This window comes from Vicia villosa, linkage group LG4 (genome assembly GCF_029867415.1).
Source record: "Vicia villosa cultivar HV-30 ecotype Madison, WI linkage group LG4, Vvil1.0, whole genome shotgun sequence".
Classification (NCBI taxonomy): domain Eukaryota; kingdom Viridiplantae; phylum Streptophyta; class Magnoliopsida; order Fabales; family Fabaceae; genus Vicia; species Vicia villosa.
Genome location: NC_081183.1, coordinates 13566988 through 13586880, shown reverse-complemented (window position 1 = coordinate 13586880; position 19893 = coordinate 13566988). Strand labels below are relative to the sequence as shown.

General features: G+C 34.8%; 2 protein-coding genes across 2 annotated transcripts; both read right to left on the bottom strand.

Moving 5' to 3' along the window:
• Positions 1-8464: 8464 nt before the first annotated feature.
• On the bottom strand, positions 8465-13692 carry LOC131594534 (ADP-glucose phosphorylase-like). The gene is made up of 6 exons (XM_058866701.1): positions 13440-13692; positions 12867-13328; positions 10058-10348; positions 9534-9805; positions 9129-9195; positions 8465-9045 (listed from the first exon to the last, which is right to left on the bottom strand). Exons 1-6 carry the CDS (start codon positions 13515-13517, stop codon positions 8539-8541), a joined length of 1677 nt encoding a protein of 558 aa, XP_058722684.1. The 5' UTR covers positions 13518-13692; the 3' UTR covers positions 8465-8538.
• Positions 13693-15476: 1784 nt separating this feature from the next.
• LOC131598842 (ADP-glucose phosphorylase) lies at positions 15477-18169 on the bottom strand. Its single transcript, XM_058871412.1, has 3 exons — positions 17573-18169; positions 16170-16460; positions 15477-16061 (listed from the first exon to the last, which is right to left on the bottom strand). Exons 1-3 carry the CDS (start codon positions 18086-18088, stop codon positions 15795-15797), a joined length of 1074 nt encoding a protein of 357 aa, XP_058727395.1. The 5' UTR covers positions 18089-18169; the 3' UTR covers positions 15477-15794.
• Between the last annotated feature and the right edge of the window lie 1724 nt (positions 18170-19893).

The window sequence follows — 19893 nt, the reverse complement described above, 5'->3', positions numbered from 1 at the left end:
CTTAATATCATAGTTGTAGTGTTGGATAATGATGACCAAGGGATCTTTGTTATGATGGTTTATTCCCAAGGTATCATATTTGGAGAAAATAATTGGCCTCAGTTACTCCTGTAGGGTTCTCAGCAAAACAAAAGGATATGATGTTCGCGGCAAGCACCTACCTCGCGTAGCCCTTTAATGAGTATCCATGGAGAGGCTTCTCACGAAGATACCTCCGACGATGGTGTTTGCCGTGTGATGCGGGACCCTGTCCGTTATTTGCTGAGAAAAAAAGATGGAAGGGTGGGAGTTAGAGGTGTGGCCCAAGTTATTTTTACCGGGGGCCCACGGTGGACGCCATTGTACTCTCAAAAAGTAGTACATGTGTGTGAGTGTTCCCCTTGCAATGGCAGGGGGCTCAGTGGCCCTATTATGTATATTGCATGAATGGGGTGGGGACTAGCTCACAACGGCGAGTAGCCCTGCATGGTAGTTTTTGATACTGTTTTAGGGATTAGATCACGTGAGGTGAAAGATCCTACTATTGACTTGCACTGCTAGGTTTTAGGCGGGAGGTTAGAGTGATGTTGTTAGGGTTACTCAAAACGAAACACTCTATGAGTGGTGTTTGAATAAGTTTAACTAAGTGTTACTTGAGAGTTGTCATATTCCCTTGAGGGATGGTGTATTTATTGGAATTTCATATTCCTAGGGCTCTTTTGAAAAACGTCACTGCCCACCCAGTCAAAAGGTGGACAATTGGATTCCTAATCCCAAGAGATATGTGGGTTAGTAGTTATCTCGAATTTCCCATTATTTAAGACACATCTTATTCTATGTTTCCTCTCCCATTAGCGATGAAAACGCATGGGTGAGGCAGTATCTCCTTTCAGGCGACCTCGCCTTGTCACCCTTTCATAGGGCATTCCCAAGTTGTCGCCCCAGGCAGGGTTATGTGCAAAATATAACACTACAGGTTAAAATTAAATATTCTCATAAAGATGATCAAATGGTGATCAAGGTGCAAATATTTAATAAGATATTTACAACTCATTTTGGAAGTTCCACTAACATCTGAACGAGAATGGTTTTGAAGATTTGCAACTTACTCCCGAACTTCAATCTTATTGAGGGAGTTTGGTTTGATTCTCGGGTGAGAAGGAGAACGCAAGGGGTCACATGACTTTCAACACCATTTTTGATCATGTGAAAATTGCAAAGATAGATAAAGTGAGTATGATATTTGGTTATGATTGTAGTGTTCTAGTCCTATAATATCATATATTGCCTGACCTTTAACGCACTAAGGGAAGCATTGTTTACCAATACCGAAGTATTTCTTGAGCAATGGAGAAATTGACATAGAAAGAAGAAATTAGGAGATTGTCAGTTGGTGTTATCGGGACAATTTGAAGCTCAAACCATCAAAAAAATACACCCCTCCTCCTAGACAGCTCATTAGATGTTAACTTTGTACAAAAAGCGGTCAACTTGGACCAAAAAAAAACGATTTAAGAGAAACAAGGGTTGACCCTATTGAGGAAATGAAGGATATAGGTATCGAAAAACACCCACACCAGGTCACCAACTCAGGGACTTCTTTAGACGAAGAGCAAGAAAGGCTCATTGTGGCAAGAAAGAAAGAGAAATAGTATAAGAAATAAAAATTTATCATGTAAAGAAGAGATCAAGTGGATAATTAAAGATATATGTAGATGTCATAGACCCAAATTTTTCCTGACCTAAAGATGTGAACCCTTTTACCAACATTGACAAACTAATAAACATAGATTTTGGCTATAAAGCATTGACTTTTATGGATGTCTACTGCATATATTACCAAATCAATATGAACCCATTATTGTTTCATTTACAATGTTCATGTCCAATACATGGAACTATTACTACAAGTTTATGCCTTTTGACCTCAAGAACATCGACACAACTTATTAGTGATTGATATATAAAGTATTTCTAGATCAAATAAGTAATCAGTTGGATTTATACATAGATGATGTGTTGGTTTAAACAGAGGAAGGAATAAATTCCAATGACAGCCTGAAATAGATCCTATGTTCGGTAAGAAAGTATAACATGCACATGAACACGACACAATGTTTCTTTTGGGTACAAGTAGGGAAGTTCTTATGTTGTATGCCATAAAAAATCAAGGAATAAAGCCTACATGAACAAATTCCAAAAAATTAATGACATGATAAATCCGACAAATGTCAGTGAAAGTCATCCTTTTATTATAATAATAACAACCATGCCTAGTTTCCACATGCTTAGAGGTGAAAGTGTTCCACTTCTTTTCAATGTTAAGAAAGAAAGGAGAATTTTCATGGATCTAGAGTGTGAATATGCGTCTAGGAACATAAAAATTATACATCCTCTCCCCTAATACTTACTTGCTCGAGAGAAGGGGGACATTTGTTCATCTACTTATTAGTAATCGACCACACCCTCGTTGAAAGAAAAAGTATTTTGGGATGTTGAGACAAGGAACATGAAGATATATCATTTTCCCTTATCGTCCTCACCGACAAAAGAAGATTAAGGCCTTTATTTCAGTGATGAAGCTCAAAGACCAAAGGATTGGGAGCGACTCATTTTTGGTAACAAGACAAGTAGTAGACGAGTACCAATCCAAATAGTTGTAGTTATGACTATAAAACTAAGGCAAATCTCTTATCCAAGATAGTTAGCACAAAGAAGCTAAATAACAAATGGATTGTCATTCAAGAAATGATCATGAATTCCACCACAAAATATATGATTGTAGTTTTCATCAAAGAAACCAACAAAAATATGATTTATCTCATCCAATATTCTCAACATGAATATTACTCCCTCTGTTTCAAAATGAGTATCGTTTAAGGTTTTTCACACATATTAAGGAATGTAATAATATTGTCATAAGTCATTACACTTTACTAAATTAACCTTATAAATATGTTGGAAGTAGATTACATAGTAATAATTGAAGGACACAATTGAAAAATAGCAATAATTTCTACATTGAAAAGTGAGAAAATGACATTCATTTTGACACAAAATTTATGTGCTAAAATGACAATCATTTTGAAATGGAGGGAGAACCAAAAGTTATCGATGAGGCAAAAAGGTAAAGAGGTCTTCGACTAAATACATGTTGGTTTATGACCAACTATATAAAAAGAGAATAAGCATTCTTATATTGATTTTTTGAAACCCACAAAATACTATGACACAAGTGCAAGAATGAGTGTGTGGCCGCTAATTTGTTGGAAGGTCATTTACCAAAAAGATAATTTGCATTAGTTTCTACTAGCCTACTACGAACAAAGACAACACAAATATGTGAAAAAAATGAAACAAGTACAAGTGATAATCTAACATGTGCCATGCCCCAACTTAAACACTACACTCCATATAACCCCCTGGCATATCTAAATTTAAGGAATGGACATTTTGAGACCATTTACCTTAGAATGAGACCAACTAAATTTCATTATTGTTGGAGTGGACAACTTTGTCAAGTGGTGGAGATTAAATTTGTTTCAATAATAATAATAATAGAGAGGTTAAGGAAGTTTTACTAGAAAAGATTTGTATGCATATTTTGGCTACCCAAAATATAGTCTGGCAGTGACACTCTATTCCTAAACTCGTTAGTAATTGTATTATATGGCAACCTATGCATCCGCAACAAGTTCATCCTAATATAACACCCTCAGTAAAATGAAAAACATAAACAACCAACAAAGTCATTATAAATGACATCAAGATATAGCTTAAAGAAGCATAAAAGATGATTAATTGAAGAACTACACCACATGATATGGTCATATCGCCCAACATTGCATACTTCCACATGCAAAGCACCTTTCAAGCTCATATATGGCTCAGATGCAATGATCTAAATATGTATACATTCTTCAATATAGCACATGGAACATAGTAAGGAATAAGGCAAAGAGATTGCACTAAGAAATAATCTCAATATAATGAATGAAGCAAAGGAAATGGTTCATATCAAAGAATATGTCACTAAAGCCCGAGTTGCACTCAAATACGACTCCAAGGTAGTGCCCACGTAAATGAAGGAAAGAGACCTTGTCTTGAAGTGTCTTATGGACCCAATTGAGGGAGAAAATATATGCCTCAAGTGGGAAGGCTTAGATAGAATAAGAGAAAAGGTCATAGCATGAGCATATACGCTTGACTATGAAAACAATTTTATTGGGGAAAGGTATATTAAACTTTGAAAGGTATATTAAATGGGAAGTATATGCCTCAAATGGGAAGAATTCGAAAACAATTTTATTGGGGAAATGTATATTAAACTTCCTCCCCCTTTTAGACTATTCTACTCCAATATTCAACATAACACAAATATTATATTTTACATATTTTTTTCTCCTAAACAAGGGTATGGCCTTTAACCATCTGAATAAAGGGTACGAGTCTTGAACTATTGCTATCTAAAATGGATTATGTGTGAATATATACATGTCCACCTTTCTTGCAAAAGTTATAGGATCACGTTTAAATCCTCCCAAGTGTGATTAACTATGATTGTCTACAGGTCGACCTCTCATGAAGAAGGATAAGAATATGATAAACTCCTCCCAAACAAAGGGTCAGAGTATTGCGATACTTTTAACTAAGAGAGATTAAATGTTATTGTTTACAGCAACCTCTCTTGAAAATACGTAGGCAATATTAAACTCATCTCGACAAAGGAACGAGTATAGAAAAACGGCTGTAGAGATCAACCCCAAAAATACACTTAAAGTGAGTTATTAAGATATTAGGGGATGTATTCTAAAAATTCGGATCGAAATGAACTAGCCATTGTAATATTTACGATGGCTAAAGAAGGATCTTGAATACACCTTGGGAAAGACAAAATATATAACAAAGTAGATCTCTTGACTACTCATGCTTGCCTCACTTGAATCTTTGGAGCTACGAGAATCATTATTACTCAAACCCCACATATTCATGAAATAACCCCTATAATCCTTACTTGTGATATCTCTCCTAAAATGACAATTGTATATATCGGCCAAGACCTAATGAGTAATAAAAGTTTTTGCAACCTTCACCCCTGGGCCTATCTCTTCAAGAATTACCATTGATCGAAAAACCAAGAAAAATAAAATTCAAGAAATGTTTGAGATGAAATACTGATACGCCACAAACATGTGACTATATTAAAGTAATAAAAAGAGTTATTATTCCTTAGAGATTGATTTGAGTACTGAGTTCCACAATTTATGTGTTTTTAAGATGATCAATTTTTATGGTTGTTTTGTGAAAACTTGAAAATTGGATTTAGTAATAATTAGAAAGAAGGATTTAATATAATGATTTGTGTCTATTACTTACTCATACAAGTTTAATTATGTTAATAACAAAAATTTTTATTTGTAGAAAAATAATAAAAATTAGTGGTAATGCCTACTTTCATCAGCGTACTATTGTGTTCTATATGTGGATCTATGTGCCTCCATGTACTGTCAATGTATCCAAGGTGGTGGATCTCGTAGAAAGCAGAGCTACAACAAACTAATTGATTTTTGGTTTTGATGATGACAACACCTGATAACAAATGATATCTAATGAAGTCATTATTTATTCAAGATAGCTCGGGCGGTCAAGGATGCTCAATATTTTTTAGCAAGTTATCCTTCTGAAGATTCTTTTGAAGATCAAGTCATATTTTGAAGTCAACATTGTATTCAAATAACATTCAAGTGAAGAATTTTGTTTCAAGGTTCGCCGACGGTTTGTCCTCCCAACTCTCTGATGATGATAATCAACTTGAACATATCTCAAGCCTTATCAAGATTAAAGATTTAAGGTTCTTGTGTGTGTTACACTTGGATTTTCAGCGAAAAGACTTAGTAGTTTTTACAGATTCAAAGGACCATTTGCAAGCAACATCGACTGTGCGTGGAACACTTACCCTCAAAAGTTTGTGCATTAGTTCGAATCAGTTATAATTAAATATGGTTTGTGAACCGAGAGAATCGTGGGTGACACGTAAGTACACTAGTGGGAACTTAAAGACCAAACGTGGATTGAACCATAATAGTTCTGTAAAGGGTAAAATCATCGTCGACAATTATTTTGTAAATATAATAAATAGCATACTCATACATTGTAACAAAGGTCACAAAATTTTATACATTCTCTCCATACCACTGGAGTACCCGAGTCAAAAAGCAAAACCGTGTGTGGGAAACATGTACGTACGTATGTGTTTGCGTCCAATTTTTTCATTGCTTTCTTGTTTTCTTAAATACAACATTTGCTTTTTCATGCTTTCACTTTTACTATTATTTTATGTCATTTACTGCATTTTTCCTTATCATTTATTGCAACTCAACTTCATTTAAAATTTGTTTCCACGCTTTTATCGTGAAAACGACAATTGCATTCAATTCACAACCACGTGTTCACATAAATTATTTGCACAGATTACTTTGGAGATTTTTTGAGTTAATCTCACTTGCTTTCTAAACTCATGTATGGTTACCAAAAACACCGGTAAACAGTGTGATGCTAAAGTCAAAGATAATGATGCCAAGACTTTAAGCTTTAGGGTTTTAAAAGAGAGAAAATGTGAAAGCTCGTCATGTTATGTTCGTCTGAGTGAACATTGTCTTGTTAATGCACAAGGTACTTTTGGAAATACTATGGAAAAATCACACACAATAAAAATCTTTGAGATACCTTTGTTATTTTAGTAAAACCACCTAAAAATATTTTTAAGGCCTAACTAATTGATTAGGGGACTGTCTGATCAATTGGTTAGCCCTAATCATCTAATTGATTATTTTCTCCTTGTTGAGTCTAAAACCAATTAGGGCAGTCTCTTAATGAATGATAACAACTAATTATCAAAATATTCCATTTGTGGCTTGAATAATATATTATTGAGGTGCAATATTTGATTTGCCCAATTGATTATGGCATTCATTTCGCCCATAGATTATTTCCAAATTTAAACTTCAATTTGGCCTATAAATAGAGAACTTAGTTTTGAATCATCCAAAAAATAGGGTTTGATCATACTTTCTCACTTTCTCACTTTCTCATAATTGTATACAAATCTTTAATTTCTCACATATCTTTTGCCTTAGTATTTTAAGAGTGTTCTTGTGGCTAAATGAGAATCATTGTTCTCGGTGAGAGCTTAAGTGTAATTTACTAAAAGTTTATTATCTCTTGAATAAAATATTCTTCTATAAGACTTTGTTTGGTTGCGAGTGTTGTACCCTAATTTTGTCTCATACATTTTATTTATTATCCGACATTTCGTTATTTCATTTGTTTTATAAAAAAATGGACTTTTACTAAGGTTTTGTTTGGATTGATGGAACCGGATGGAGCGGAGCGGAATGAGATGAAATAAAATGATATTCCATTGTTTGGATAATTTAAAAACGGATGGAGCGGAGCGGAATCGAGTGGTATGGATTTTATTCCATTCCATCACTTACCATCATTTTCCTTCCCTTCCGATTTAGGCAGAATGAACTACTTACCTTATTCTGTCCTAAAATTTCTAAACAATGAAATGGTATATTCTTTCCGGTCCGCTCCATCTCACTCCGCTTCATTCTACTCCGCTCTATTCCGCTCAATTAATTTTATGATATCTAAACATAGCCAAAAGTCAACAAAATAAAAATTAACTTTCATTCCAGTCTTCGCACTATTATCTCGTTATTAAAAGATTCTCTCATTACAACGTATATTTTATATTATTAAAAGATTCACACATCTTTTGTTGGCCTTTAACATACCAAAGGTTCTCTAGTCTCTGATTAAATGAAAGAAAGAATATGTAGTGATGGTCAATTTTTTTGGAAAAGTACTTATAAGTTTGTATTGCAGAAAACAAAACAGTGTTGTCCTATCCACAATTGTAGCTTTAATATGTTTCAGCCACTTATTATTGTGAATTACAGTAAATTAAATTTAGATTTTTTCACAAATGTTTTCATTTTGTGTGAAAATACAATTACAATTGGGCTCTGTTTGATAAAACATGTTTTCAAGCTTATAGCTTATGTTTTATAAACTCATATGATAATTTAGACCTGTTTGATAACGGTCTTTTCATCACGAGCTTGTAACTTATTTTACTAACTTATAACTTATTTTCCAGACACTATTTCAAATAACATTTTAGCTTATGTCTTATAACTTATTATTTTTTCTTCTTTTTTTATCCTTATTAGCCATCAGTCATCAGCCCTCAGTCATAAGCTATCAACTAGCTTATCAGTCAACCGCTGTTTGGTAAATGTTACATAAGATAAAATTATATAGACCCAAAAAAACATTGAAGCACTTGTGCAAATCTAACATTTTGACAATAACAATACGAAATCTAATAAAGCACTTATTCCTTTTTTAAAGTACTCTTTTAGCACTATACTTTTAATAGTTGAAATACTCAGATAATTACTAATGACAACAGCAATAATAACAATAATAGAAGTACCTTGTGAAAAAATAGAGTAATACAAATGTTGAATGCAGTACACTCAATTAACACTAACTTTCTAATAATCTAGAAGAACGTTTTAACTGTTGGCGCACATTATAAATCTGCTTGATAGAAGTCAGATTGTCTTCATTTCTTTCTTTCAATGTCTGTAATATGTCTTTTGGTTTTACCATACTCTTCGTCAAATCGTCGACCAAAGACTTCTCTTCTCCGCTTAGTCGACCTGCATATGTGCTCCCAATCGCTGTTTCAATTACTTCATGGTTGTGAAATCCACACACTACATTCACTTTCCATCCATCGCCGTTTCTAACAGGTCTTCCTCTTAGTCTGAATGGACATCCACATTTCTTCGTTCCAGTCTTGCGAGCTAATGCGTCTTTATATTGTCTATATTTTCCGCTTCTTTCACAACCCAGAATAACAGTTGTTTTCCTTCCTATCTTCTTCTTCCCTGTACCACCATTGTCTGATCTCTGAATAATGACAGTAAATCCATTTTCTCTCCCAATGGCTCGAGCCCAATTCAGTAGATATTCGCGGGTAGGAAACACCTAAGAATTCAAAATAAATTATAAATTTCGTGTTTTTTAATAGGAAAAGAAAATCATAAACATAATAATCATAATTCAATTACCTCTTTAGTGGTGAATGCCTCACTATAATCCACAATCTTACTTGGAGGTGAAAAACCTATGGTGCGCCTTCAAAAAAAATCAAAACAACACACTTAAAATAAATATAACTTTTGCATGATTCATAAATTAAAGAGAAGACGAAAAATACATTAAGAACTGAACAATATATAAATCGAATCAAACATAATCGTCTAAAAGCCATGGTATACAACACAACTAAGCAAAAAATATAGCATATTCAACTATTTAAAAACTTTAACATACTATAATAAGATTCAATTCCAATCCTTTTCTCTTCCGTATCACACAAGATAAGTTAACAATAAATTATTACGTGAACAGTACGAAGGAACAATATTATTAACATTCCAGTTTGAAATTAAGTCACCAAGTATATTTTGTACCTTTCATGTGCAAACACAGGAACAACCACTTCTCTTAGAACCTTTGCAGCATCCTCGGGCAAAACAGGGTTGACGTGACACCCAGTTCCAAGCTCAACACCAGTTGTCGGAACTAGCTGAGGTACTATTTGTATATACCAATGACTGTATGCTAACTCTGACCCATCACCATGCAGTGGACTAGTATGAATCATGAAGTTGAATGGCGGATTGTTCAATTGAAAAGATATCTTTCTAAGAGTTTGTCTCATCAAACCTCCAAGATCAAATGCCTGTAAAATAAATGTCAATATATAATGGTCACCCTTTTGACCATAAAACCCAAATTGAAGAAATTAACACTGGTATATATAGTTGGAAACAGTATGCAATATTGCACGTTTCGCAATACAAGATTCAGCTAAGCTAAACCAATAGGATTGCAAAATCCACAACTTTAGCTATAGCTCAAGCTATGAGTAACAAGTTTGTAATATATTTTGCATTTAAACATAAATAGGGCTTTGCATAGAATGAAGTGATACCATTTCAGCATCCAATTCATGGAAATGAGCAGAGTGATTCCGGGGAATAATCCATATCTCAAAAGGATATGAAGCAGCAAAAGGAACCAATGAAAAGAAATAGGTAGATGAATCAATCAAAAGATCCTCATGTTGAATTTCACATATACAGCATTTCCCTGTCTGATAAAAATAATTCTTCATATTTGAAAGACGGGTAGAAACAGTGGTTGGAATAATTGGTAAGGCCAGGATTTGACTATGAGAATGACTCATTGATGCACCAGCTGAAGCCCCGTGGTTTTTAAACACCTTCAAAGATTAATAAATCAAGTTTATTATACATGACAAATAACATGAACATGGGCCAGTAGAAGACAACCATAATAATATATTTATGAACAGTGCATGACAAGGTTCACTGCAAGTATTAATGTTTTTGTAGAAAATAATAATTTAAACTGGAAAAGTAAATAGATCTATAGTCAGTTATGTCGAGCATGCAATCAACCCTGCTTAATTACTCGGTTGTTCTCCTTACCCAAAGTAAAATAACAATTATAATATGCCTATATATATATAAGATTTAAAAACTGATAAAACAGGACAAGGAAGAAGACAGTGACTTCCTACTTTAATATTGAAAGTGTCATACACTATCCAAACACAACCCATTAAGCAACCAAAAAAATTCAAGCTCACATAACCTTTGAAGAAAAATAACATGTAGAACAAGGGCCCAAAGAATAACAAGGAGTAAAGAGTGAAATCATTGTTATCACTAGCGAACTGGGGAAAATAGAAGAACGCCAAAATTTTGCTATGTGAGGCAGCAGATAGTGTTGCGGGCAAATAGCAGAAGCTACATAGCAGTTGAAATAAGTCAACTATATATACATAAAAAGGCACCCTGCATACAAATAAAAAAAGGAATGGCGGCAGAGTGTAGCTCACATATTGAGAGGTTTACGTATTACAGGGAATATATAAGTAATATTCATTGACTCTTCATTTCTCCAATTTAAGAATAGGTTCAATTTGGCACTCAATAAGATTCTTCGGAGAAAAACCCGAATTTTTTTTCCCACTATTGCCACTACTTCAGCTAGCAAAAACTGGAATAGCTGCCACTATTATATACTAAAATCGAAACTAGGATAGCGTCGCAGTTTTTTTACCGGATTCATCAAAATTCGTTGAGCTATAGCACCACTATTTGCAATAATGAGTGAAACTACGCAATCCATTAGCTTTAAAGCTTAACAGGATAATTAAACTACATAATTTATTATTTCAATCACAAATCAGCAAGAGTTAAATGTGAATTTTAATCTCATACCAGGAATTTAAATAAGTCTAAAAGGCAAATGGGACTACAAATAACCTATTCTAAGAACTACCAGGATCATTTCTTCTTTCAGTGATCAATATATATACATAAACACACTTATACTGAAGGCTTACTTCAAGATTATTACATTAACCTTCTAAATGCAAAATGATAACACAAACACTACACATCAGGTGCATTCTTACCACTTATATCCATGTTTATCCTCTTACAAAAGTTAATCTTGTTCAAGATGGGTAGAGCAACAAGGATTGTCATCACCCTAAAGGATTTATTGTTCACAATGAATCAAACTAAATACCTCCCTCCCAATAAGTAATACATCTTTACACAGTCTTCCTACTTGCAGTAGCATGGCTCCATTAAACCAACCTCATTGCAGAGTGCATAGGACTCGTCACCAACTAGAAAAAAAAAATCACTACTCTCTCTCACATCACCTATTACTTCATAATATTAACCTTTGAAACGCAAAATGACCGCACAGACATTACCACCATGTGCATTATTTGTAGCTATATCCACATATATCTCCATACCAAAGTTAATCCAATTCAAGGCAGCAAAAAGGGTACACATTCCAGCTACTAGGAAGAAAAAAAAAACCCATTACATACCAAGTGAACGGGGACTAATGTCCCCAACTAGGTAGAAAAAAAAACTCCCACATTACCTATTCTCTAATAAAACTTCACTTTTATCACATTAGCCTTCAAAATGCAAAGTGATTACACAGACATTACGCATCAGATGCATTCTTCCCATATATATCCTTCTACCAAACAGCACACATTCTTCCCACTTACAAACCTAGCACGGTTCCACTAAGCCAACTACACCGTGTGTCGGGTGCATAAAAACTAATATCACCAACTAGAAAAAAAAAAAAATCACATTCTCACCACTCTCACATTATTACCTTTTGGTATTAAGGGGGTATCATCACAATCATCTAGTCGGGTAGAAAGGACCGCATGTGCAGCAAATCTCACTACTCTCACATTACAATAACTACTTTTAAGCCATAATAACCTTAAAGATCCCTCTTTTTTTTCACTAAACATACTATTAAAATTCAAAACAAACAAATATTAACATGACATTATCCTTTGAAAATGCAAAATCATCAAACAACACATTACATATCATATACATTTCCTCACAAAACTCACATGCATATCCTCCTTCAAGAGCCAACCTTGTTTGAGGTGGCTAAAACAATATTAGCAGATAGACTTTGTCCCTAAGATGTATCCCTCCACACAATTTTCCCACTTGCATATCTATCATGCTTATCCTAAACCAACATAATAAGGGTTTATCTATCAAATGCATAACACCCTCGGGAAATCGTGTCACGACCCCAACATATAAAGCTACTTTCAATCACTTCTATCATAAAACAACTATTCTTAACCTTAAAATGTAAAAACTTCAATTAAATTTAAAAAAAAAAAACAAAAATCCATAAAAACAAACCTGAATGTATTTGATAGACCCAAGGTGAAGCAATTCATGAATCCTATTAATAAACGCGACAAAAACCTCTCCAATCTCCCTCGGCGACAACTCCAACAACTGATCAGAATGAATGGGACTCTCAATAACAACATCATGAATCCCAAACCCATCCAAAACCGTATCCTCCACCGGAACATTATGAAGCTCCGGAACATACCTCGAAAGAGCCGGATAAGGATGCTCCACGACACGAATCTTCCAATTGAGTTCGTCGAACGGAACACGGAAGATCTCAGGCGTGCATTCATCCTCATAACCAATGCAAAAAATACACGGCTTGTTTCTGCTAGGGTTTGTGTTGAACGTCGATTTTCCCTTGAATTCGCAAGGCTTCTTCGTTCTGTCTTGCGAGAAGATTACCCAACGGTTCTGGATTACGTCTTTTCGGAGATGTGGATTTGGATCTTCATCATCGCTATCCTGAAAAACAAAAACAAAAAAGAGAAATGAAAATTAGGGTTAGTAAAAAACGACGTGTCGTTTAGAGTTATGATTAGGGTTAGGGTTAGGGTTAGGGTTGAGAAAGAGTACTGGAGTAATGGAGGAGAATGGAGAAGTTGCGGAGAGTGTGAGGCAACGCTTTTTTCCGCCAACGGTTTTCGTTCTCATGGTGAATGGTACGAAAGGTGTTTCGTGAGTTTGAGTTGAGTGATGGAGTGATGGTGTTTCGTACTGAATTGGTTGATTTGTTGACTTTGGAAGTGGTTTTGGTATTGTAAGCCCTAGGTAGTAGCAGCGGCCATTGGAATGAAGGAGTGAAGAGCAGAGAAAGAAAGAAAAAAAATATAACTTTTTTCTTAATTATTAGGTCAAATGATTTTATTTTACATATTTATTTTAAAAAACAGTTTTTATTATGAGCTTGAGTTTTTTATTTAATAATATTTTCTTTTTCTTAAAAAATTTCTTAAAAAATTTATTAAAAAATTATTTAACCTAGAATGTGTTTATTTATATATTGTTTAAATACATTAATATTCTATTTTACAATATGTGTAAAGTTACAAAAGTTGCGGTGTATGGGAGTTTCTGATGCAACAAAAGCGGGGGGTGTATCTGCAAGGTTAGCACTCTGATGCTAAAGTCAGTATATGAATGATGAAAGAGTATTCAAATTGTGTTTGTAATTTGTTATCTTTTCGACGTGGAATGCGGGAGACCGTTGGAGGCACAAATCTCATGTTTCTAGGTCTCTGATGGTCTAGTGATTAGGAGAATATTTTGGAAGCTTATTGAATACCCGGTCTGAATTCGGGGTGTTCTTTGGTGGTCGGATCCATGGAGACATGGCCGAATCGAAGTAGTTATGGCTGGCCTAAAATAGTAGTCCCCTAAGCCCTTAAGCTTGGGAACAAGCGCGAGGGTTTGAAGGATTCTAGTCATCTATTATTGGCTATACTTTTCTCCGCTTCCACTGTTTTGTAACTCCAAGTGTCTTTTTGGAGGAGTGATTATGTTTTTTCTAGAGAACCAAAATACTCAAGTATTACGCGTGAGAGAAGTGACTGTTTACAAGACACATTTCGGTTCATATGGTCAGTTCATAAATGTGGGATGAACTAAAGCCACTTCTCTTCTAGGTTTTTCTTTCTCCTCGTTCTCGAACAGTTACTTATTTTTCTCTTCGGAAATATTTATTTCTTGTTCTTGAATTTGTTAGTGCAATATGACAAAAATATATCGAAAGATTATGAAAAGGAATATGGTGAATCCTTCATCTCTGTGGGAAGGTTCCATATATTATTTGGATGTCTCAATCTTTGCCAAAGAGGAAAACTTAAACGGAGCCTTTGTTGATGTGGGCGAACCGTGGCTTTGGGGGATTACTACTTCTAGTGTTGAAGACAAAATTTGTAATGAGTATTGTAATTGTACCATTCCCTACGTGCTCCAAAAGATATGGAACAATGATAGTCGAACTGCATGGAACAATGATATTTGAAATTTTTTAAAAAAATAATTTTGTTTAAATAATAAAAGAGTCGTTATGATTATTATATTTTTAATTTTTATAATACTATAACAACCTAAAAAATATTTGAAAAATTTATATAAGCCCTTCAAAACTCTCATTCAATACAATTTTTGAGTTTCACCATTTAAGGAGATTTTTGATGTTATGAATAAAATCAACCCTTCAAAATCCTCTTACCCAAAACCTTTCTATTCTTTTCATCAAACCCTTCTTATTTTCCAAAGCCCTCATCTCTCTTCTCCTCCAAACTTGTAAACAAAGCCTGAATGGATGGTGGCGGACGGAGATACCCAAACCCAACTCGAATCCGTTTTGATTTTAATTCTCCATCTCCATTTGAAACGGAAATTATTTAGAAATTCGGATTTGAAGTTAAAGGAGATAATAAGCGTCCCCGACCCACTCCGTTGCCATCCATACTTGGGTACGTGACTCTCAACATTGATTTCAAAGTACTGTCACACCAAAGACTATTTTGCCTATGAAATTTGGGTTTCTCAAAACCTATTTTACTAGAAGTTACTCCTTAATCCTTATACAATTTTAATTATTAATAAATTTATCTAAAAACAATGTTCAAATTCTATAGTATGTGATAACAAGATTCAACTTCAATCTCTTGTATAGATGTAAATGTAATACAGAATAAACATCTAAGTTTTTTACACAAGGTATCCTCCACGGTCTCACGAGTGCTTATGTCGGCGGATATAAGCTCAAAAAAGCTTAACCCAAACAGGCTGTAAGTTAACACTATGTTTCTATCTTTTTTATTCTGATTCTAGAACAATCACTGCTCTTAGAATCTTTGCAGCATCCTCAGGGAAAACTGGATTTATGTAACATCCAATTGCGAGCTTAAAACCTTAATCCAAACAGGTTCTAAGTTTAACAGTATGTTTCTATCTTTTTTATTCTGATTCTGGAACATTCACTTCTCTTAGAACCTTTGCAGCATCCTCTGGGAAAACTGGATTTATGTAACACCCAGTTGCGAGCTCGAAACCCGCCGTCCCAATTAGTTGAGGCACTATCTGTATAAACCAATGAGTGTATGTCAATTCCGATTCATCGCCATGAAGTGGACTAGTGTGAATCATAAAGTTGAACGGCGGATCGTTCAACTGCAAAGAAATCTTCCTCAGCATCTGTTTCAATAAACCTCCGAGATCAACTGCCTGCAACATAAATGTCATGATATAAAGATAAACTTTCAGACCATAAACCGCCAATCAGAGAAATCACCGCATGTATATTTAGTTGAAAATCGCGTGCTATAGTGTTACCTTTTCGGCATCCAATTCATGGAAATGAGCAGAGTGATAACGAGGAACGATCCATATTTCAAAAGGAAATGAAGCGGCATAAGGAACCAATGAAAAGAAGTAGGTCGAGGAATCGATCAAAAGATCCCCGCGTTGAATTTCACAAACACAACATTTCCCAGTCTGATTGTAAAAATCCTTCATACTTGCAAGGCGTGCGGAAACAGTAGGCGGAATAACCGGCATGGCTATCATTTGACTATGGGAATGAGTCATTGATGCACCGGCTGCAGCACCGTGGTTTTTAAACACCTTCAAAGATTAATGAACTCAAGTTATACTACATGACATGAAACACGTGCCGAGAACAGTAATATAATTATGCAGAACCAGTGTTATAGAACGTGGTTCTCGAAAAATAGATGTTAGTTCAAATTCCAATATACAGAAGTGTTACAAAGCTAAGATCAACTTTAATCAACAAAAATACAATTTGAATTTCAATCTCATACATATTCTGTTAGTCAAATTAGTCCAAACTGTAACTTAACAAACAAAATACCGATTTTAAGGACTTATGCGATAACTTCTGTTACTTCTGCAAGTAGTAACAAAAGAGAAAATAGAAAAAATCGCAAACAATAAATACCATATTTGTTTCCGCAGTTCGGCCAAGTGTGTCTACGGCCATCCATAAATTCAGAGCATTTGTAGGTCACCATTTTTACTCGAAAGAATTAGGCTTTTAGTGTTACAAGCTAGTCTACAAGAATTAGGTTTATCAATAGTAGAATTAATTCTGTCTCCAGAATTGATTTTACTTGAAATTTATTGTTCAACTCACTTTTATATAAATGTATCCAAACATAAATCAATTCTACTAAACTCAATTTTATAAAAATCAATTCTACTAGAATCAATTCTGTCGACCGCCAATCCCTACACACCTAAATTAGGCATATAATGCATATTTATAAAACCAATGAAGTGATTGAATGTAATCACATGAACTGATGTTGAATTAGAGTCATGGAACTAACCCACCAAACAAAGTAAGATTCCCCGTAACCACAAGTTCCTAGATTCACGCACTCAGCACACCGATGACAGTCCGATCAAGATTAGATCAGTATAATCAAAATGCCGGTAATAGCTACATCGACATTTAGTGTTGCTGAATTTGAATAAATCAATATTGTTCCATCGTCTACATTCCACAATGAACAACACTACAGTAAACCTGAATGTCAGCTCTGTCAACTCAGTTGGTAGCAGCGCAGATATTAGGACAAAGAGTAAAAAAACACTAAATTCATTAAAATCACCTACTACTAAAAATAACCACTCTTAACCATGCAAATTAAATTCATTTTTCTCTAAATAAAAAATTATGAAACAAAAAAAAAGTATTTTTGAAAATGAACCTGAACGTATTTGATAGAGTTGTGCTTAGCAAGTTGTTGAATTCTCTTCGTATAAGCAACAAAAACCTCTCCAATTTCCTCCCTCGACAAATCACAAAGCTGAACCGAATGAACCGGAGTTTCAATAACAACATCATGAAACCCAAACCCATCCAAAACCGAACCGGAAGTTACACCAACCGGGTCTATAAGATCGCGTGAGAGGGCCGGGTAAAGATTCTGAATGACCCGAATCTTCCAGTTCGGGTCATTTGTCGGGACCCGGAAGATTTCGGGTGCGCATTGGTGTTCGTTGCCGATGCAGAAAGGGCAGGTGGTGTTGGGGTTAGGGTTTGAGGGTGATTTGGATTTGAAGTCGGTGGGTCGCTTTGATCTTGCGGGTGAGAAGATTACCCAGCGGTTTGAAATTGGGTCTTTGCGAAGTTGGGGGTTTTGGGTTTGGGAGGTTGAAGATGACATGGTTTTGGGTTGTTTTTGGTCTTGTTGTGGTGAAATATTGTGAAAAAGTAGTTTCATACACTTCCATAAACTATATATACAAAAGCTAGTGTTTTTTGGATTTTGTTTTTGGTTTTGTTACTAATTTGTTGTCGTATGGTTACTGGTTTTTGTACTTGTTTGTTATTGGGTCTATATGCATACATGGTTTTAAGTAAGAAATTATTCTAGCCCCAAGATTTCGACTAGAGTTGGTCTAGTGGTGGAGGTTTGAGTCTTAAGTGTGTGTTCTTCTTAAGGTCTCTGCTAGTGGACGATGGAATTGATTCTCTTGAATTAGTCGATCGCAAGATCGGATACCGATATTTAAAAAAAAAAAGTAAGAAATTATTCCACAAAAAAAAACTAGTGTGGATCTTTACAAATAATGAAAGGTGCAAAGAATACAAGTTTTTGGAATCACAAATCAAATAATTTTTTTTGTCAGATTTACTAATTCTCACAAATTCAGTATGCAAAGTCTCTTACAACCTTACACATGAATAATCTCCCATTGTTGTTTTCACTAGTATTATTAGTGCTCATCATTGGGCCCAAATAAAAATAACTTATGCCACACTTGCATCTGTTTTCCAAATGGAGCCTCTTGCTAGAGAATAATCACATTATTTTCTTGCACAACCCATTATGGTGAGAACGGAGTATCTCAGTAGATAGATACTCTTCAAGCCATAATTAGCAGGGAGAATGATGAAATGGATTGTAGAACTCTCCGTCTTCGATATTTCTTATGAAACAAGGAAAGCACTAAAAGCTTAAGTGTTGGCTGATTTCATTGGTGAAACTACGACTGACGAACCAGATGCATCACCTAATTAGAAAATGTCTGTGGATGAATCATCTAACATAAAGGGCATCACTAGGGATGGCAATTTGGCCCATCCCCAGTGGATACCCACAAAAATACCCACAATGGGTAGGTAAAAACCCGCATAAATGGGTACAGGCACGGGCTCGGGTAATTACCCACTTAAATAAGCGGGTATGGGTGCGGGTATGGGCAACTTAGTACCCAGCCCGCCCCATACCTACACAACATATATATTTATATATTTTGATTTATATTATTATATTAAAATAAATGTCTATTAATTTTCAAAAATACATCGATGTTAAACCATTACATATGTAACATAAGTGTTCGTTTATTTCATAATTTTACAATAAGTTTTTGAAAACATTTAAATGTTACTAAAAACTTAAAATGATATGATATTTTATAATTGATATATTTATTTTTTATTAGAAATGCGGGTAATGGGTACGGGTATGGGTACTTACATACCCAAAGGGCACGGGTACGGGTGCTAAAGTTGTTACCCAAGTGGGTATGGGCTCGGGTACGAAGATTTTTTCCAACCGCGGGTATGGGGATGGGTACTATAGTACCCTACCCATACCCTGCCCATTGCCATCCCTAGGCATCACTGATGGGCTTCTATTTGAAATTGACCACGATCTTAGAATGGAGGCCACAATAATGTTCAAATTCCCTACCTCAAACAATCAAGCGGAGTATGAAGCTTGCCCAATTATTCTACACGTGTCATCCAATCTGACTAAGTTTGTCACATTACAAGTCCTAAATGTGTGTGTGTGTGTATATATATATATATATAAACATTTATTTGTTTTAAAAAAAGATCTTCCCTAATCAAGCTTGTCTAACTGAATTTGTGATTTTCATTGTTGATTATTTCATGAAGTAGATCTAGGCGGAGTCTCTAGCAAAAATTACGAGGCACAACACTTTACGCTTCTTTAAAAGGAATGTTCTTAATAGATTCACTATCCTAAAAACTGCGACCGAAATGGGACTCGAC